The 20,792-nt window shown below is 41.9% G+C and overlaps 1 protein-coding gene across 1 annotated transcript in view; it reads left to right on the top strand.

Annotated features, from left to right (window-relative positions):
• The window catches only part of LOC113159052 (ryanodine receptor 3-like), an 80,166-nt gene that overhangs the window by 51,029 nt on the left and 8,345 nt on the right, over window positions 1-20,792 (top strand). The window contains exons 41-88 of the mRNA XM_026355525.1: window positions 94-208; window positions 610-742; window positions 1,338-1,441; window positions 1,619-1,754; window positions 2,008-2,194; window positions 2,341-2,449; window positions 2,523-2,643; window positions 3,154-3,323; window positions 3,405-3,625; window positions 3,891-3,981; window positions 4,246-4,386; window positions 4,885-5,048; window positions 5,181-5,259; window positions 5,721-5,810; window positions 5,912-6,058; window positions 6,278-6,340; window positions 6,496-6,571; window positions 6,812-6,935; window positions 7,136-7,251; window positions 7,346-7,413; window positions 7,502-7,623; window positions 7,781-7,830; window positions 8,038-8,098; window positions 9,032-9,270; window positions 9,529-9,610; window positions 9,697-9,827; window positions 10,007-10,330; window positions 10,486-10,726; window positions 10,851-10,938; window positions 11,026-11,118; window positions 12,492-12,662; window positions 12,782-12,841; window positions 12,939-13,073; window positions 13,249-13,361; window positions 14,831-14,927; window positions 16,007-16,116; window positions 16,227-16,278; window positions 16,364-16,420; window positions 16,508-16,607; window positions 16,694-16,773; window positions 16,870-16,946; window positions 17,065-17,138; window positions 18,039-18,056; window positions 18,703-18,783; window positions 18,895-18,983; window positions 19,069-19,197; window positions 19,340-19,444; window positions 20,598-20,679. Coding sequence (XP_026211310.1) covers window positions 94-208; window positions 610-742; window positions 1,338-1,441; window positions 1,619-1,754; window positions 2,008-2,194; window positions 2,341-2,449; window positions 2,523-2,643; window positions 3,154-3,323; window positions 3,405-3,625; window positions 3,891-3,981; window positions 4,246-4,386; window positions 4,885-5,048; window positions 5,181-5,259; window positions 5,721-5,810; window positions 5,912-6,058; window positions 6,278-6,340; window positions 6,496-6,571; window positions 6,812-6,935; window positions 7,136-7,251; window positions 7,346-7,413; window positions 7,502-7,623; window positions 7,781-7,830; window positions 8,038-8,098; window positions 9,032-9,270; window positions 9,529-9,610; window positions 9,697-9,827; window positions 10,007-10,330; window positions 10,486-10,726; window positions 10,851-10,938; window positions 11,026-11,118; window positions 12,492-12,662; window positions 12,782-12,841; window positions 12,939-13,073; window positions 13,249-13,361; window positions 14,831-14,927; window positions 16,007-16,116; window positions 16,227-16,278; window positions 16,364-16,420; window positions 16,508-16,607; window positions 16,694-16,773; window positions 16,870-16,946; window positions 17,065-17,138; window positions 18,039-18,056; window positions 18,703-18,783; window positions 18,895-18,983; window positions 19,069-19,197; window positions 19,340-19,444; window positions 20,598-20,679 — 5,516 coding nt within the window. The remainder of the gene's footprint in view (window positions 1-93; window positions 209-609; window positions 743-1,337; window positions 1,442-1,618; window positions 1,755-2,007; window positions 2,195-2,340; window positions 2,450-2,522; window positions 2,644-3,153; window positions 3,324-3,404; window positions 3,626-3,890; window positions 3,982-4,245; window positions 4,387-4,884; window positions 5,049-5,180; window positions 5,260-5,720; window positions 5,811-5,911; window positions 6,059-6,277; window positions 6,341-6,495; window positions 6,572-6,811; window positions 6,936-7,135; window positions 7,252-7,345; window positions 7,414-7,501; window positions 7,624-7,780; window positions 7,831-8,037; window positions 8,099-9,031; window positions 9,271-9,528; window positions 9,611-9,696; window positions 9,828-10,006; window positions 10,331-10,485; window positions 10,727-10,850; window positions 10,939-11,025; window positions 11,119-12,491; window positions 12,663-12,781; window positions 12,842-12,938; window positions 13,074-13,248; window positions 13,362-14,830; window positions 14,928-16,006; window positions 16,117-16,226; window positions 16,279-16,363; window positions 16,421-16,507; window positions 16,608-16,693; window positions 16,774-16,869; window positions 16,947-17,064; window positions 17,139-18,038; window positions 18,057-18,702; window positions 18,784-18,894; window positions 18,984-19,068; window positions 19,198-19,339; window positions 19,445-20,597; window positions 20,680-20,792) is intronic.

The raw sequence follows: 20,792 nt of genomic DNA, 5'->3' as shown, positions 1-20,792 counted from the left end.
TAATATAATAATATTATATATATATATATATATATATATATATATATATATATATATATATAATATAATGATTATTATTTTTTCCATCTCCAGCGATATCATGAACAACAAGGTTTTCTACCAGCACCCGAACTTAATGAGAATACTTGGCATGCACGAGACTGTCATGGAGGTCATGGTCAATGTTCTTGGAGGAGACAAGTCCCAGGTTTAACAACTTCTCCCTCTGTGTTTATCTCTGCTTCTGTCGTTTGTGTATAAAATATGTGTGCGTTAATGAGCAGCACAGTCTGAAAGCGAGGACGCAAAGAACACAATGAGGCTGGCTGGCTGGCACTGTTTGAACATGTCGGGCCTTTTAAGACATTAATTAAGAAGAAAGATTTACAGTAACAAACCCTGGGAAGGTCATTAAAATGAACACTCTGCTCCAGATTAAATCAGCACCCCCTCAAAAGCACTTATTATCCAACTGCTGCTTTTTAGGTGACAATTTTTAACCATGTCTAGTCTATATTTGTTTTCACTGTGCATAAATAAAGACTTTGTATTAAAGTCCAACTAGCGCAGATGCATGACCGTAATTAGTCTCTATGTGAAATCCCACAGGAAATTGCATTCCCCCGGATGGTGGCGAGCTGTTGTCGCTTCCTATGCTACTTTTGCCGGATCAGCCGCCAGAACCAGAAGGCCATGTTTGACCATCTGAGCTACCTACTGCAGAATAGCAGTGTGGGTCTTGGTGGGTACAGCTCTCGATGTCTCTGTTTAGTTACCTTTTTTTTAATATCCATCATACTACTTGGAGATCAGCTAAGCTACTACATTATTTCACTAGATGTAGATCAAACTGAGTATGAATCAACCAAATCCTGCAAATTGTAGGATGTAAAATGAAAATGAAGATGCAACTGAAGATATTATGGTTGCTACACTTGCCACCTGTAGAACCAGCTGCACGATGAAAAACAAACTCCAAGGACTTTCATTTCAGCATTTTCATTATTACGAGTGACACATTGCAATAACACCTTTTGCTATCATAGGGTTTGTTCTGTGCATCTGAGCACTGAGAATCTTTCTGCAAAGTGTGCTACTGATCTCACATTCTGTTAGATGGGAACGCCACAGTCTGAGCTCCCTGCTGGGGTGAGAGAGCATCTCCGCTGGATGCACAAACTTCCTATAGTGAAGCTACAGTATACAGTACACACATACAGATCACAGGTTGCTCATTAAACAGGTCAAAGCAAGTTGCATACATGTGACAGAGTAAGCAAACAACAACAAATAAAAAGAAACTGTTGATTGATGATGCATGTGTGTTTCGATTGTAGCTTCACCAGCTATGAGAGGCTCCACTCCTCTAGATGTGGCTGCCTCCTCAGTGATGGACAACAACGGCCTGGCTCTGGCACTGGAAGAACCTGATCTTGACAAGGTAACACTTCCTGCTATTTTTGGTGAGTTTTATTTTCTGTACAGGAAAAGTCAGTTGAAATTGAGGGATCCACCAATGTGTTTTTTTTTTACATTGGAAGGATATACTCAAGTTGAAAAAGGATAAACAGATGAAACCATATTTATTATGTTCTGTACTGTGTGTTCTTTGTTGTAGGTGGTCACTTACCTAGCAGGCTGTGGTCTCCAGTGTTGTCCGATGCTCCTGGCTAAAGGTTATCCTGACATTGGCTGGAACCCCATTGAGGGAGAGCGTTACCTTTCCTTCTTGCGGTTTGCTGTCTTCGTAAATGGTACAACTGCTGTTGCCATCCCCTTGCTTATTCTATTTGACACTCACTCACTGTATCTCAGTGCTGTCTGAATATAAACAAAATGCTTCCAAAGGTTCAACCAAGTGTCCAAGAACGTCAGTCACTTGCCTGAAGTTTACCTGTTTTTTGCCTGAGGCTTAAGAATAGTGCTGTTTATATGTGAGATGCTACAGAATCTAAATGTGTGCTGACATTTATTATGCATCATCCATTCACATTACTTGTGTTTCAGGTGAGAGCGTGGAGGAGAACTCCAGTGTTGTGGTCAAGCTGCTCATCCGTCGCCCGGAGTGTTTCGGACCTGCCCTGAGGGGAGAGGGAGGGAACGGTCTGCTGGCAGCCATGAAGGAAGCCATTAAGATCTCTGAGACGCCGGCTTTGGATCTGCCTGGCTCTGTCCAGGGAATCAGCCCCGATGTGTAAGCCATGAAGATCAGGCAAAGCTAATCAAATCAAAGCTGAGGCCTGACCCTTATGATCGGCTGCTCATCCCACTAGATCCTTTTAAAAATGTTCCTCTTGTCTGAGTTTTTTGTCCTCTACTCTTCACTTTCTCTGCTGGTAGGTCTGCTGATGGTGATCATGAGGAGGAGGTGGTACACATGGGCAATGCCATCATGTCCTTCTACTCTGCACTTATTGACCTGTTGGGACGTTGTGCCCCAGAAATGCATGTATGTTTCTTAGAAATTGTCATTATTTAGCTGTTTTTCATTTCCCAGAATTCACGTCCTTTTCCCTCTTTAGCTCATCAGCAAGGGGAAAGGTGAAGCCTTGCGTATTCGTGCCATACTGCGCTCTCTGGTGCCCATTGAGGACCTGGTGGGAATTATCAGCATACCACTCAAAATCCCTGTCATCAACAAAGGTGCTAGTCACAATATGGTTACAATATACCTTTAAACCTCCTCAGAAGACACAACCTCTTCATTTGCATGCTACAACATGTCTACAAAACTCTACACATTCAATGCAAGGTGGAAGGTTATTGATTCCATTTCACTGCTCATGCCTTTTTAATCAGCACAACGCTTTACTGCACACTCCCATAGCTCCGAGTAAGCCAGATCATTTCTATAGCGAGCTGTCTTGCTCTATTGATTGATCTGCATAAGCATGGCACAACTCGCCTCTTAAATTTGCTGCTGTGAGCACCGCCACACAAGCTCTGTCAGCAGGCCAAGAGTGAAGACAGAAGCGGCTCCAGCACCAGAAAACTCTCATCCACAGTCTGCTGCATGCTGCCTAATGAATACACATGACTCTCTTAATCAGAAAAGACTTGTCATTATGTACTGTAGTTGTACCAAGGGAATTTACACCTGGAGTACTCTGTTCAAAATGTTTTGCCCTCCTTTCTTTGTCTGTATTCTCTCAGATGGTTCAGTGACAGAACCTGACATGTCAGCCAGCTTCTGTCCAGACCATAAGGCTCCCATGGTGCTGTTTTTGGACCGGGTGTATGGCATCGAGGACCAGAGCTTTTTGCTTCACCTACTCGAAGTGGGCTTCCTTCCTGACTTAAGAGCAGCTACGTCTATGGATACGGTAGGTAAAGCTGACAGCAACACAAGGGAGTAATAAACAGCATGTGTTTATTAATAATAATTATTATTATTATTATTACAGGAGGGTTTGTGTACTACTGAGACAGCCCTAGCCATGAATCGCTACATCGGGTCAGCCATGCTACCCCTCCTCACCCGCTGTGCCCCCCTCTTCGCTGGCACTGAGCACTATGCCACCCTCATTGGCTCCACTCTTCACACCATCTATCGCCTTTCCAAGGGCCGGTCACTGACGAAGGCCCAGAGAGATGCCATAGAAGAGTGCCTGCTGTCTGTCTGCAAGTGAGGAGCAGAAGAAACTCTTTATAAATAGTTAAACCTTTCTCTACCCAGTGATAACACACCAAACACTTGTGATATCTCTGCTGGCAGGAATTTACAGAACATTTTATTAGCTTTCTACTAATTTCTACTATAACTCAGAGCCAGAGTTCCCTAAATAATCCGCTAAGTCAGTGTGACAAAAGTGGTTTAGTGTGAAGATGTGATGGTTGAAGTCAGCCCAGGGCAGCAGCACCGCTCTTATCTCTCTCTCAATATTCTGCAGACACCTTCGTCCCTCTATGCTACAGCAGCTCCTGTGTCGTCTTGTCTTTGATGTCCCCTTGCTGACCGATTACTGCAAGATGCCTCTCAGGGTGAGCAAACATTTCTTCGCTCTGTATTTCATATTCCCTAACCACATGCTTTAGCCCCTTTCTGTAACATAAGGGTAGTTTTGTTTGTGTGGTCGCTGCATGGTCAACCTTTGCTACCTCTGTTTATAGATTGTCTGCTTGGTGGAGACCTACCAACAGTACATTTCCACCAACTCTAGAGCAGTTTGATTGTAATAATACAGGTGTTCACCTGTGTCTTTCAGTCACTCTGTCTTGCCCTTCTCCCCCCTCTGTTTGCTCCAGCTGCTAACCAACCACTATGAACAGAACTGGAAATACTACTGCCTCCTGTCGGGCTGGGGCAGCTATGGCACGGCATCTGAGGATGAATTACTGCTCACCAAGAAAATCTTCTGGGGAGTCTTTGATTCTCTGTCCCAGAGGGTGAGGGGCCACTTATCTGTATTCACTGTCCATCATGTGTGTCTAACATGGATCCATTCCTCAGAAAGCATGTAAAGTATATGCCACGAATGTTCTATACAAATGAGAATCAGTTAAACGAGACTCACGTAATCCATCACAGTCTTGATTAGCATGTATATATACGAGGGGCGGATTGTGTGCGCTGAATTGAGAATATCTCTCTAAATACACACTTATAGAATGAGGCTGTGCAAAGGGTCAAACAGAAAACATTAATGGCTACAAAGCCATTAATCACACTGCTTCATCAACTTTTCTTCATTAACAGGGCTTCCTCTGGCGTCACATACTCTCAGATTAGGGTGATTGTATAGTTTTATTTAATGTCCAGGTTTAAATGAAAATAACTACATTAAACATAAAGTGCATGTTTAATAAAAATACATTTCGCAGAACTGTACTAACAATATTGCAGAATTTTAGTTTAACTGCAACTTTTTTTCTTACGCCATGCAGAAATATGACCCAGAGCTATTCAAGATGGCCATGCCTTGCCTCAGTGCCATAGCTGGAGCCTTGCCACCAGACTACGTGGATGCCTCTATTAGCACTGCTGTGGAAAAGCCTGTTTCTGTAGATGCTCAGGGCAACTTTGACCCCAAACCCATCAATACTGCTAAGTAAGAGGATGATGAGTAAGCTGTTTGAGCCAGATGCCATTGAGAAATACAGTATATGTACATCTTGACTAACCGTATCATATCAGTGATGGAGTATTCAGTCTAGAACTAATTGTCGAACTCTTTTTGTAGTATTGCACTCCCCGAGAAGCTTGAGCAATTTGCCAACAAATATGCAGAACATTGCCACGAGAAATGGTCTGCAGAAAAGGTAAGACCAAGGAAAGGTGCCTTATTTTAGTAAGGCAGTATTAGGCTTGGATCAAAAGTCAGAATAAAAGAGGACACTCAAATTGTCTCAAGTAAATACTGGACATAATGTTGATGATGTTGCTCTTTTTTCTTTTTTCAGTATCACTGTTCCATTAGATGTTTGTTACTGTCGAAAGGGGGTCTGTGGGCATGCTGGCAATAATTGTGCTAGTCTCTGTAAAAGGCCTCTGTTCTCTTTGGTGCCAAATGCTTAGCCTGCATAGTTGCATCTGTCAAAAATGTTCACAAGGGCTGAGAACAGCAAGAAGTAAATGCACCATGATGTGATGCACCACACCTTAATGTGTTCTATACTACGTCTCACCCAGTCTTTCAAATAGTAAATCATGTCCTTAGCGGACCCTGATGACAAAAAGAAATGATTTCACCCTTGTATATTTTTCTGTGCTTGTGCCTCAGGTGCTGCTGGGATGGAAATACGGAGACTGTGTGGATGAAAAGGCCAAGACTCACCCTCAGCTCAGAACCTACAAAGCCCTGACTGAGAAGGTACAGTATGTGGAATGTGACATTTGATAACAAGAGATAACCTAAATATTGAGATTTCCTGGGCTTAGTCCTTGTTTCCCATTTCTGCTCCGGTGCTTCAGGAGAAAGAGATTTACAGATGGCCAATAAGAGAGTCCCTGAAGAGTATGCTAGCAATGGGATGGAGCGTTGACAGGACCAAGGATGGAGAAAGCATGTCTCAACAGAGGGAGAATGAGAAAATGAGAAAAATATCGCAGACCTCTCAGGTAGATAACTCTTTCGTCTTCTCTGCTAGTTCTCAAGCACTCTTAGTTGCAGTATGTGCTGTTACTGCTGACCCAAGTTGATGACAGCTGCTAGTGGAGCACAGATCAGTGTCACACCTATTCCTTATTTATTTTCACCCATAAAACAAATGATTTCAACATGATAGTTAATTAACTCCTGCGTCTCACTGGAAATTTGAAATGTTTTTATATCCCCAGTCAAATGGCTTCAATCCAAGCCCAATAGACACAAGCAATGTGATCCTCTCCAGAGAACTGCAGGTGAGTGACTCCTCATTTGTTCTGTACTTTTTACCATTTGGATCAAAGGAACTGTCTGACTGCAAGAAGAGCGAAGAGCAAAATCTCCTGAATGTAAATGAGGAATGTGGGCTGTACATGCTCCTCACTGAGTTACCGTTTGTCTTTGGTCCAAGGGGATGGTGGAGGTGGTGTCTGAAAATTACCATAACATCTGGGCCAAGAAGAAAAAGAGTGACCTTGGAAGCAGAGGTGATTTTCTAATGAAGTCAATCATGGACGCATATTGAACAGTGACACCAGCAAAACAGCAAGGACTATTCTGTGTGTGTGTGTGTGTGTGTTTGTGTGGGTGGATGGGTAGATTAAGGTGGCACTCAGTTGTTGCAGTATTAACATGCCTGCATGGTGTTGACTAAATAGGTTCAGCTTAACGGTCTGTCTGCTCCACTGATTGAGCGTTTCTGAACGCTGGGTTGCATTTGTCCTCAGGTGGAGGCACACACCCTCTGTTGGTGCCCTATGACACGCTGACAGCCAAGGAGAAGGCCCGTGATCGAGAGAAGGCGCAGGAACTTTTTCGCTTCCTGCAAATCAATGGCTATAGCATCACAAGGTCGACACACACACACACACACACACACACACACACACACACACACATAGTCTCTTCCTGAATATGTTATCATTTTGATGTATTGCATTCATTTGGGACCACTCTCTAACATTATGTTTAGATAGTTTATCTCTATCAGTAGCCAACATAGAAATATAGTGACATTAAAGTGTTGATGTATAGATATTTTGTTATTACAGAGGTTTGAAGGACCTGGAGCAGGATTCTTCCTCCATGGAGAAAAGGTTTGCCTATAAGTTTCTCAGGAAGCTGCTCAAGTATGTTGACTCAGCTCAGGAGTTCATCAGTCACCTAGGTATCCTAACATTGAATAGGACATTACTACATGATATATTTATTTAAGTCGCATTACTTTATATTAAATGTCTATTTGTGTTTTGCCATTCCAGAGGCCATGGCTGCCAGTGGGAAAATGGACAGATCCCCTCATGAACAAGAAATCAAGTTTTTTGCCAAAGTAAGGATGCGACACAAATTCAGCCATGATTTTAATTTAACTTCCATCATCCTGATCTGATCTGGTCATCATTATTGTCCTCTGTCAGGTTCTTCTCCCTCTTATCGACCAATACTTCAAGAACCACTCTCTCTACTTCCTCTCCTCCCCCAACAAAAACCTGAGCAGCAGCGGTTACGCCTCCAACAAGGAGAAGGAGATGGTCACCAGGTGCCCTAACACAGCATGTAGTCACATCACCCGCAGCATGACAATAATTCTTTCTTCTTACTTACTTAAAATCTTAAACTTTAACAATCTTTATTTCCCAAATTTAATCATTGTGACTTTCTGGTTCCCTTTCTTCCTCTAACCTTCACTCCTCCAGCCTGTTTTGTAAACTGGCAGCTCTTGTCAGACATAGGATTTCACTCTTTGGTAAGCTGATCACCGTTCAATGGTCAGGAGTGTCTGTGTGTGTGGAAGTGTGAGTGATGAACTGACACATGAGCTGAAGCTAATAATGTGGTTTTAGCCCACAATTATGTAGACGCTATAATACTATCATATCAAGTTCTTGCACATGGTTGACAGTGTGCATGTTCACATCGTTTTGTATGATTTTGTGTTCATGTTGTCTCACAGGGAGTGATTCCACCACCATGGTGAGCTGCCTGCATATCCTGGCACACACTCTGGACACCAGGTGAGGACGAATTTGGCAGCTCTAACACTCACAACGGAACCTGGAACGTCTTCCTCTTCCTGGACGCTCTGAGATTTCCACTTGAAATAGAAAGTTTAAGACATTTAGAAGGAAAAGTTGTTAACAAAAGCTCTCAGTTCAATAATGAATGAGCAGAAAAACGAATTGCTTAAAAAGCCAATTATATTTTTCCCTGTGTAAAGTTATGACTTTGATTCTACACTCTTTTGGGCCTTCAAGGAGAGCAAATTTGTCATTTTCTTTTTTTAAAAATGATTGCTCCAGTTTCTTATGGGTAAACCTTGGCATTCACAAAGAGCAAAGTAAAACCAATTTCATATGCCACATGTTGCCCAAGGCTTTTAGTGTTCTTTGGAGACAACGTACAGTTCGTTAATGCAGCTGATTCGAACTGAGGCTAAATCAGTGACGTGTTATTGTGTCTTATTTTTGCTGAAGCGCTACAGCTGATGCCCACAGACTCTGTATTATATTTCCTACTGGGACTCAGTAGGAAGGAGAAAGGCTTAACAATGGGTAATTCATTTAGCTATGTTATGAACTGTGAAATGCTGCAATTGGACAGACTAATCAAATTAATGGACTGCGCTATGAAGTGTCACCCAGTATAAGTAGACGCACAGGAAAGCTCACCTTGAATTTAAACATCCACCTAATTCATTAAATACTGTAAATCATTTATGTTTCAGTGTAAGGGTGGTCGGGTTGATACTCATACTCCCATATTTCATGAAGAAAACCTTCACAGGCTGTGAGATTGAAGTAATTGTAAATATGAGTTTGTCGACTCTGAGTAAACAGGGTTGTCCTTTGCATACTAATGGGTACATCCAGTGGTTTCCTATAGCTCTGCCCTTGCATATAACCTCAATTAGTTTTATTTACTTATTGAGCTCTCTTTCACTCCAACAGGACGGTGATGAAGTCAGGCTCAGAGATGGTGCGGGTGGGGCTCAGGACATTCTTTGAGAACGCTGCAGAGGACTTGGAGAAGACATTTGAGAACCTCAAACTGGGGAAGTTCACTCACTCCCGCTCGCAGATGAAAGGGGTGTCGCAGAATATCAACTACACCACCGTAGCGCTGCTCCCCATCTTAACCGCTCTGTTTGAACACATCACTCAACACCACTTTGGAGTCGACCTGCTCTGTGAGTCCTGACAGCTGAACAATGATCAAACGTGCTGTTTGAGAGGTGCTAAAAACTGGAGTCAAGTGTCAATTCACACTTTATATACAACACATTCAGAAAGTAATTCCCTCCCCGTTCACCTTTTTCAATTTAACGTTGCAGCCTGATACTGAAAACCCTCCCTGCTCCACTGCAAAGCTATTTAAACCTACTTATCAGTGCAGTGCAGTAAGTGCAGTACACACTTTTATTTTCCTGATTTTACTTTCTTTTCAGTGGATGATGTCCAAGTGTCCTGCTATCGAATCCTAACCAGCCTGTATGCTCTTGGCACTGGGAAAAACATCTATGTAGAAAGGTATCCATGCTTAAAATCACGTTGATTGCTCAAAGACTCGGTTAAGAAACACACTAACTTTTAACAACTGTCTTTGTGGCCTTTAGGCAGCTGCCAGCACTCGGTCAGTGTTTGGCCACTCTGGCTGGGGCCATGCCTGTAGCCTTTCTGGAACCAATGCTGAATATGTACAACCCCTGCTCTGTCTTTAATACCAAGAGTGCCAGAGAACGAGCCAGTGAGTGCTATTTAATTATTCTAAAATGCAGAGTGCATTACCGGAGATGCACCAAGGGGCTAAATCAAACAGTTGTAAACATGGATATGATAATTCAATTCTTTAAAGACATAGGAAAAAGGACATAACTTGCTGATGTAACATGTAAATTACATATTAATCCACTGTGGTGTTTTTAGTCCTAGGCATACCAGATTCTGTCGAGGAGATGTGTCCCGGGATGCCGCGGCTGGATGGTCTGATGAAGGACATCAATGACATGGCTGAGTCTGGAGCACGGTACACAGAGATGCCCCACGTGATCGAAGTGGTCCTGCCCATGCTGTGTAACTATCTGTCCTACTGGTGGGAGAGGGGTCCTGAGAACCAGCCAAGCAGTGGGGGCAGTGTCTTCTGCACGACCGTGACCTCAGAGCACCTCAGCCTCATACTCGGCAACATCCTCAAGATCCTCAACAACAACCTGGGCATTGACGAGGCCTCATGGATGAAGAGGATTGCAGGTGACCATGAGTTTCCACACTCACTGCCACACCCTGACTCATTGCATGTGGAAGTGTATGTGTACTCTAGATCATATAATCAATAATCCTGCTTGAATTGGTGGTTTGACTTGGTTGAATTGCTAACGGCATAGCATTGTTTGCTTCACTTTCAGTATATGTGCAGCCCATCATCAGCAAGGCCCTTGCAGACCTCCTGAAGAGCCATTTCCTGCCTACACTGGAGAAGCTGAAGAAGAAGACAGTGAAGGTGGTGGCTGAGGAGGAGCTTTTGAAAGCAGACAGCAAGGGAGACACACAGGAGGCTGAACTGCTCATTCTGGATGAGTTTGCCGTCCTCTGCAGGGACCTGTACGCTTTTTACCCCATGCTCATCCGCTATGTGGACAACAACAGGTGAGCTCGCTGACTAATGATTGATGAAGTCGTTTTAAAGGGATATTAAGAACAAGTTGGTGCAGGTGTGAAGTATTTGCAGAAAAAGTCAAGAGGATGTATTAATCTTCCCTCTGCACTGCAGGTCCAGGTGGCTGAAAGAACCAGATGCTGACTCCAACGAGCTTTTTCGAATGGTCGCTGAGATATTTATCCTCTGGTGCAAATCGCATGTGAGTTTCAGCATCAGTTCATATGTGTTCCTCAATCAGGACATAGGTGAAGCATAGCTACAGTGTGTTCACTCTCTCTTTCTTCAGAATTTCAAAAGAGAAGAGCAGAACTTTGTGGTCCAGAATGAGATCAACAACCTTTCCTTCTTGACTGGCGATAATAAAACAAAAATGTCCAAGGTAGGTTTAAATCTTCCCTCTTCAGGCTCAGATTCTGTAACTTCAGGCAACAGATTATTACTCGTCTAATGGCCATGTGACATATCTCTCCTAGGTTAAAAGAGAACAAAAATAAGCAGAATCAGTTGGAAAAGAGTATCATATGTTAACATTTTCTCTGCCATGTTAACACATGCATCTTTGTTTACATGTGCTAATATGTTAACATGTAAAAAGGGGATCTATATGTAAACACACGTGACAAATACGATGATCTCTTACTGAAACTTGTCTGCATCAAACTTGTCAATGACAGAAGTAAACAGCCTCCTTGCAAATAAAATAACCTGGATTTGTGACTATGTGTGTTGGTGCGTGTATGAATTTATGCATGCCTTTTACAGTAGATAACAGAAACTAACATTCATCCCTAAGTAGACAAATATTCCCTCATATCTTCACCTCTGGTAGGCATTACAGGGATTACAACTTTTATTTTTTTGTCTGCCTGGGTTACAGGCAAACAAATGGTTGCAGTACACATCCACGGGAGGAATGTGTACCTTCATTAACTGCCCTCTCATCCCTTTCTTCTGCCTTTCCCTCTGTCTCTCTTTCTGTCTCTCTATCTTGAACAGTCCTTTAAGGAGAAGGTAGAGTGACGCAGTGCATGAGCTGTTTACCTGCCAGCTTATTGGCTTATATGCTCCAGTCATCAAGCAGAAAAGCCAATAGCTTGTGCCGCCGTGCTATATAGTAGTCCATAGTGTTATTACAGCATATATTAAGTCGACTGATTATTTGTGACCTTCATTCATCACTGTATGTGACTTGGTAACTTTGATCATTTCTCATTGCCTTATGGGCAGAACACGTCTCACCTGGAGTAATGAAGTCCAGCCCGTCTGTGACAAATCATGTGATCATGTGCCACCAGTGTGTTTGCATTTGATAGATTGTAGTTACAGCACCTCGGGGTGTTTACATTATGTTGTAGTAGATGTGTTAGAGGGGTCTGTGTGTGTTGTGTGTCTGTGTATATGTGTTGATTTCTCTCAGCGAGCTGCTTTAATTTGATTCTGGTAATATCTTGCTGTTGCTAGTTTTGCTTTTCGTCTGAGTTGAGACTTCTCAGTGCTTCAGTGGCACAGATTTAGTCTGGTCACGGGGCTGCAAAAGAAATGCCTCTTGATTTTGTTCAAATATAGTGTGAGTGGTCCCGCTGTGTAAAATACTCTTTGGTTTAAAACTTGAGAGGAAGTGCTTTAGCGCATCATTAATGTCAGCAGAAAGGGAAAAATAGCATATGTTCCCTTAAAAGATCAGCTTATTGAGCCCCATATAATTTCTTATTCACTAGTGTGTGTTGTTTGAGGTCAGTATGATTTTTTCAGTCTGGAGGACAGGACCAAGAAAGGAAACATAAGAAGAGACGTGGTGAGTTCTACTCCATTCAGACGTCACTGATTGTGGCCGCTCTGAAGAAGATGCTGCCTATCGGCCTCAACATGTGTACCCCAGGGGACCAGGAGCTCATATCTCTAGCTAAGACTCGCTATCTGCTGGTGAGACTGGTCACACATTAAACATCAAAAGCAGATGAATTTCAAAATAAGGTTTTACACGTGTGTCCTATTAGTTGATTAGAGACAACTGTTTAATTTGGCTTCCTGTTGTCCAACAGAAAGACACAGATGATGAAGTTAAAGACCACATTCGACAGAATATGCATCTTCGAGAGAAGGTGAGCAACTTGGTCTCAAGTTTATTACTCAATTGTTATAGTATCTAAAGATTTTATATGTTGGTTTTTGACTCGATCTTTCATAACACACTCTCAGTCGGAGGACCCTGCAGTGAGGTGGCAGCTAAACCTGTACAAGGACATAGTGATGAGGAGCGAGGGGCCTCCAGACCCCGAGAGGGTGGTGGACCGTATCCAGAGGATCTCTGCTGCCGTCTTCAACCTGGAGCAGGTCAACCTCACACACTTCTACATTTCTTTTAGTCACCAACAGACAATAAAACTGAAGCAAAGCCTCTGTGTGCCTGATAAGAGGTGCAGCTCTCTGCAGTGATTTGATTCTTTGATCCACCTGGTACAGGATGACACCCTGATTGATATTCTCCATACCTCTTCTACTCCATTAGGTGGAGCAGCCACTGAGGTCCAAGAAATGTGTGTGGCAAAAGTTGCTGTCCAAGCAGAGGAAGAGAGCCGTTGTAGCCTGCTTCCGTATGGCTCCACTTTATAATCTACCCAGGTATTACAGTATGTTGTTACACCGGCAGTGTTTACGCTTCACTTCTTTTTAAGGTCTGGGATCACGCTAAACAAAACAACCATGAATTTAAGATGATGCTCCACCTTCAGCCATGAAGGGGCTTATGCAGCAAGAGCTGCAACATCACCTTCATGTTTGCTGGACAAATACTACAAGACCTTCCTCTTATTCTTCCCTCGGACACGCGACTCTGATTTAATTCTTTCCTTGGTTCTGATCTTGCATTAACGCACAGCCTCCCTCCCAACGTTTGTAGGACGAATGTCTGGCCCGCAGCTGTTATCAAGATGCAGAAAAAAGGGACACTAGCAATTTCATGCCCTGCTGCTCTGTAACTCAATCACTGGAAGTCAGGTAGAGCGGTACAGTAGGGAGGAAAACAATTATGAGGGCCAACCTGAGGGTGGCCATCTTCAATATGTGCTCCAAAGATGCCTCCTGCCTGGCTGACAGCATGACTCATTTATTTAGAACTGTTGACAGTGACACAGCTAATAATTATAAGACAGCGCTTATAAAACAGTGTTTTTTTTTATTGTGTTTGAGGGATGAACGTGATGCTACTGGACAAAGCTCTCATTCATTATTTTCTGCTGTGTGTTTATTCAGCTTTTGTTCTCCCCTCACTCTGTTGTACCTCATCCCCTCAGGCACAAAAATAATAATTACTTCCTGATTTCCTACCGACATATATGGCTGGAGAAAATGCATGAGAACACAGACTATGACAGTCTGCTCTCCATGCTGACGGTAACGTACTGTAGTGCTGACCCCATGTTGCTGTACTTTGCATACCTTTCCTATAATTACTCCTCTCGCACCTCCAGGCATAATTAATGCAACGAAATCTAACTCATGTTCAGATAATCTCACTGGTTTTTCCACTGGTCTGTATCTAAACAGTATAACAGCAAACTATTCCACATCGACCTTTCCTGCCTGGAGTTGGATGAGAAGATACTGTAGATACACTGTCTGAAGCTCACGATTGTAATCTTTTATTTAATATACAGTGTTGGACAGCTTGGTTTGTATAAAAGGGATAAGTTAAAACTTTACATATATACTGTACTTTGACTATATGATGTGCTGGGTTATTAATTGGCCAGAAGCAGTGATTTATACTAATAGTTTCAGAGAGGACAGCGGTTGTGATCTTCTCATCTAATTTTCTGCAAAAAACTCCATAAACAAATTCACTAAAATGCCAAAATATTTACTTGATCTACTCAAAGCACAGTAATAAGATCAAGTCATTAACATTGCATTCAATTGCAATTGCTAAAAGGTCATTTATAATCAGTGTGACAGTTTCCTCTAAGGTGACCGGTTGGATGTGCCAGTACCCTAAACTAACCAGCATTAACCTGTCTTAAAGGGTCCTTTCTACTCCTTTGCTCCACTTCAGTCTAATCCAGGCTAATCTCCTCTCACCCCTCCTTCCTTAGGCATCGCTCTATTAACTTCTTCCTCCTGGCCTATCAGAGAATATGGATAGAAACAGAAGAGTACTCTTTTGAGGAGAAGCTAGTGCAGGATCTTGCAGTAAGTACTTGTGTCTTCCCCCACTGTGCTCATCCCGGGCTTCGTCTATACCACTCTCCTATATTTGTGTCACTGTCGAAAGTGCTTGAAAGTCCCAACCTCTACTGTGTGCCATTGGGTCGTTCTCAGTCATCCATACAGTGTTTTTCAACTAGACGCCTGTTTTTGATGAGCATGACATCAGTGATGATGTCAGAGCCGCAGAGGTAAGGAAGCATCTCACCATGATGCTTGGACTTACCAAATTTATGAAGGCTTTGTATCTTTCCTAAACTTTCCCACAATAAAACATCACCACCATTCATTTAATTTGTTGAGAACATCAGCGCTGAAGAAATACAGCTCGTGTCTCCTTTGTTTGATAAACTCAAGCATAATATGCAAAGATTCAAATGCTGACAGGCTTTATGAAATCAGCTTAATTAATTGTGCAAATTTAGTGAAAGTGAAATAAGAGGCAATCATGATGGCATTTAAAGCTCGACAAGCTATCGTGCCAGTGGGATTTTTCTTTTCAATGGTGAAATGAATATCAAATTTGAATGAATACAACTTCTTTGACTGCTTAATAGTCATATCTTTTCCAGATTACGTGGAATTAAAAACCACAGGGCATCACAAAGGTTTAGCAGGGTTAAGGGTGCATAAGATGAAGCATTTTATGATCCACACAACTGACTGCACACGTGTGAAACTCCCGTCAAAGTACAATTATTCTAGTCTGACTGATTTGATGAGTTGCCTCTGCTGTAGGATTGAATGGTAGAAGGTTTATACTTAAGAGTGAACTGGTCACTTGGGGAATCGTGCTTCACTCCATTCTAGACATTTTAACACTTCTGGACATCACCCTTTGCATGTTTGCGCACGTATATGGATGCACCCTACTGTATCCATGCTTTTTGTTCTGCTTGTCTGCATGCTGTTAGTGTATTCTATCCCTTTTTTTCCCCTACCTAATCCTCTGCAAGTGACGACACATAGTTTAATATTACTGCACCTAAAACATGCTTGTCAGTTTATATAGTTGATATTGTGAAGCTGTTGACAAATGACTATTATTGTCGCCATTTGTCCAGAAAACACAGCCCAAAGTGGAGGAAGAGGAGGAAGAGGAGGTTAGAAAACAGCCAGATCCTCTTCACCAGCTCATTCTGCATTTCAGCCACAATGCTCTAACTGAGTGCAGGTAAATACACACTCACTGTCACACGCCTGGATTCATTGTTCCATCTGTTTTCTGATCATTGGAATTAGCTTATTGTTTACCCAACTCATATTTATCTTCCTGTTTGTTAGTTCTTTAGAAGAGGATCCCCTCTATATCGCATATGCAGATATGATGGCAAAGGTATTTCACTCACTCATCTGATTTTACAGATGTATGCCGTTCAGCATAAATGTGCAGGCTTGACTGATTCAGTTTTCTCCTTCAGAGTTGTGCTGAAGGGGAAGAAGGGGAAGAGGACGAAGGGAAAGAGAAAACATTTGAGGTGCTATTGATTTCTCAGGAATATTGTCCCACTTTATATTTGACTTATATATAAAATTGGTGCACGCCGTATTATCATTTCCCACAGGAAAAGGAAATGGAGAAACAAAAGATGCTGTATCAGCAAGCCAGGCTTCATGACAGAGGGGCTGCAGAGATGGTGCTGCAGATGATCAGCGCCAGCAAAGGTGGCGAACAACACACATTCATCTCTCTGCCTTCGTACCCTTACCACCTTTTGGTATAACTGTGACATCTGATTTGTGGCCATCAGGTCGACTTGGGGCTATGGTGACTGTCACCCTCAAATTGGGCATCTCCATTCTCAACGGCGGAAACATACTAGTCCAGCAGGTGCACATCACTTTTCCTGTGTTTATTTATAGTATATATGTATAGTATATAAAACAGCAACAGATCACTGTTAATTATACTTTTATCTTGATGCAGAAAATGTTGGACTATCTGAAGGAAAAAAGGGATGTTGGCTTTTTCAAAAGTTTATCTGGACTGATGATGTCCTGCAGGTGATGGTGACGCGTACACACACAATACACAGCATTTACTTTTTGTTTATTTTCACAACTGTAGTTTAAAGGGGAATTCTACATATTATATAAGTTTGATCTTTGTCTTCTCTCTCAGTATCCTGGACTTAAATGCTTTTGAGAGGCAAAACAAAGCTGAAGGTCTGGGGATGGTCACTGAAGAAGGCTCAAGTAAGTGAGGATAAGAAATGTGGCAAGACCTGAGGCAAAGACTGATGCACAGTAAATTAGTGACCGTAATGTGATGCAGAAAAATTTACAGCTCGACAAATAGCATGATTCTACTGGATTCCTACCATATACTATCACTGTAGAAAAGGCACATTATTGAATCAGCCTAAAAAAAAAATGAATATCTATAAATTCAACTTTTTTGCTTCAGCAACATCATCGGTTTTCAGACACCAAGCAAAGCACGTAAAACTCTTGGTATGATGACTCATTCAGGCTCATGCAGTCATTGTTGTTTTGTTGGTCTTGCAATTGGCCTCAAGGCAAATGACACATTACTAGCTTGATGACACATATCCATTTCCATGTCATGTTGGTTCCTCCCTTGTGTCACGCTATTGGTCATCATCATCATTGTGCAGGTAAACCTGTGCTACTGTATGTCCAAGTCCTGTCCGGGCCTTGTCTACCACCTAAAAGCACTTTACAGTACTTACTTTAAAGTCCACTTTAGCTCTATAAGTCTCCGTTCAACCTGTTGGGTTGCATACAGTACATACATACATTTCTCTCTTGCTTATTTCAGCTCATTGGCAGCACATACGCACAGGCATAAGTGATGGTAACTGTTCTTCTGATATTGTTAGTGTGTCTAACCTTTAATCCTGATTGCCTGCCTATAGAGCAGACTGTCCTTTAAAACTCTGTGTAATTGTAACCGCATGTCAACGTTGCAAATCAGTGTGGGTATGTTCAAATATTTCTATAGCATCATAGTATCATTCTCTCCTGTTCCTACTTACTCTGATTGAATATCAATGTCTTCTCCCTTGCTTATGTCTGCCTTTGTTTTGTTTGTTTGTTTTCTCCTGATCATGTTTTTTATGTCATCGGTCGCAGTCAACGTGAGTGAGCAGGGTAAATACATGGTTTAGATTCTACTCATTCTATGCAATGCTGACATCTTGGATGCTCTCCATTCAACTCCTTGCTTCCTCACCCCGTTCTCTCCTAAACCTTCTCTACTTCCTTCCCCCTCCTCCTTCTCCTCTTCCTTTCTTTTCCTGAATGCAACACAACCACCTACTCTGAAGGAACGCATGCATGCTCCTTTGGCATCTGGATAGATTGTTCAGTCCACGGTCAGGTGCCCCAAACTGACTCAAATCTCCTCACTTCTTTTAGAAGAAGTCTTTGCTTGTCATTCGTGTGGAACGTTTAGCGTGTGTTAATTTTTACTAACCAGTCTGTAATTAGAAATAGACCTCCCAAAGCTTTGTATGTAAGAGACAACAAAGCTTTGCTGGTACTAAACAACACGGCTCAGTTTTATTCCTGCTATAAATTAATTTTTTTACATTGTGAAATGATGCACTATAGCTTGTCTGCATATTCTGAGCCCTGTATATAGTGCCCATTATTTGATGCCGTTTGACAGCCAGACTGCAGCTTTATGAGGAAGTGAAAGCTATGCAAGCTCTAATGCCTGCACTGACATTATAATGATGGGTCTTTGACCTTCTTATCTTTGGATGGGGCCGTTAATCTTTTTTTCTGTTCTCAGGTTCCAAGGTATTGCAGAATGATGAGTTCACTAAGGATCTTTTCAGGTTTCTGCAGCTTCTCTGCGAGGGTCACAACAATGGTAGGTGGCCACTTTTCCACTCAGAAGAATCAGGAAGACATTACCCCAAACTGCATGTCTACAAACAGCAAAGGTGGTAATATCGTTATCTGCAACCAATTGTTGTTTTAGATTTTCAGAACTTCCTGCGGACCCAGACAGGGAACACAACTACAGTCAACATCATTATTAGTACTGTAGATTATCTATTAAGACTCCAGGTATGATGTTGCAATAGAAATACATATTTCATCTGCTCATTCACCATACTCAATGTGCTAAATATATTTATTTTGCCTCTAATAGGAATCCATCAGTGATTTCTATTGGTACTACTCTGGTAAGGATGTTATTGATGAGGCTGGTCAGAGGAACTTCTCCAAAGCTCTGGCAGTGGCAAAGCAGGTCTTCAACTCTTTAACTGAGTATATACAGGTACAGAATCACAGTGCAACACAAGAACTAAAGTAATTACAATCTCAGCTACAGTATATGAATTGGCTTGTGCACAATGAATATTTCTGACAAGGTGATGTGTCTCTTTTCTCTCTGTATCGACTCTGTGGTGTTTGTCCAGGGTCCGTGTATTGGGAACCAGCAGAGCCTGGCTCACAGCAGACTGTGGGATGCAGTGGTGGGCTTCCTTCATGTTTTTGCCAACATGCAGATGAAGTTATCGCAGGTACCTACTGTCTGTCTACAACAAAGCAATGGTGTTGCCGTATGCATGTTTTCGATGGACAGTACTGAAATACATTTACTGTTATGCTTTACTTCAGTATTTGAATTGTTATACTACTTTCTAGTTTTCCTTCACTACATTACAGAAGTTTATGTTATACCTTTTAATCCACTACATGAATTTGACAAACAGGTAGTATTTACTTACTCCTACAAATTACAATGTTACAAGTGCCCATTAATACATAAAAAAGGGTAATTTTTACTGTTTCTGAGTTTCACATGTTGCATGAGAGGTTTTACATGCAACAAAGCTACCTATTTAGAATATATTATATTATTAATGTTCCAGTTTTGCAGTACATGACATGATTCATTTTTTATTATACGTTAATACATCCGATATCATTATCACATCACATAAAACATAATAATATGGTGCACATTTGATGCCTGCTTACATTTTCCCAACAGTATATGTCTGTACAATTATTACTTGCATTAAGTATAATTATATGAATGTGTTTTTTACACAATTAAAATACAATTAAAAATACACCATGCTTTTGTGTGTCAGCCACAGGCTCCTGTAGAATATTTCTTGCCACTAGAGGTCTCTCCAGGCTCAAGAATACCCTGAGACCTCTGCAGTACAATTCCACACATCCTTCCTCTCAGCTTTATGATTTATAACTCCATCTATGAAATTTCCTCCATTACCAATAAGGCAAGAGTGGGATGAAATCTAACCACCTAACCTTATCCCGTGGTCACTAGAAAGGGCTTAGTCTGACAGTAGCAGCTAGGATGAAAGAGAGCACAGGTGGATAACTTAGAATTTAGCACATCAGAGTACACATCAGATTTATGGCGTGCTGTGTACGGGTTCCATAGAGACGCTAAATGAGTCTGACTGACCTAGCCATCTGCTTCTGCACAGTAAAATAACATTAACTCTGGTGCTGATGGATGGATGTTACCTAGAAGGGCCTTTTGGGCTACAGCAGTCCTATTGTGGTCTTGTCGTGATCTCTACAAATGCAACTAGGAGATATTAGACAGAGTCGCTCAACCTTTAGAGGTAGGCAGTCACATCTGTGTGATGTAGTGTAGGGTGATTCACGACATTTCATTTCTCTGTCTTCTGCTAACAGGACTCCAGTCAGATTGAATTATTGAAGGAGCTGCTGGACCTGCAGAAGGACATGATTGTCATGATGCTTTCCCTTCTTGAAGGTTGGCTTTTTGATGACTCATTGACACCATATGAGCTGTGCCTACTACAAACTTACAAGGATATTGCCTCTTTTATGGCTTTCATCAAACAGATGCTGTTTGCTTGTAATTGA

The sequence above is a fragment of the Anabas testudineus genome, chromosome 12 (assembly GCF_900324465.2).
Source record: "Anabas testudineus chromosome 12, fAnaTes1.2, whole genome shotgun sequence".
Classification (NCBI taxonomy): Eukaryota; Metazoa; Chordata; class Actinopteri; order Anabantiformes; family Anabantidae; genus Anabas; species Anabas testudineus.
The sequence above is the reverse complement of the archived record's forward strand: the minus strand, read 5'-3'. Positions and strand labels throughout refer to the sequence as shown.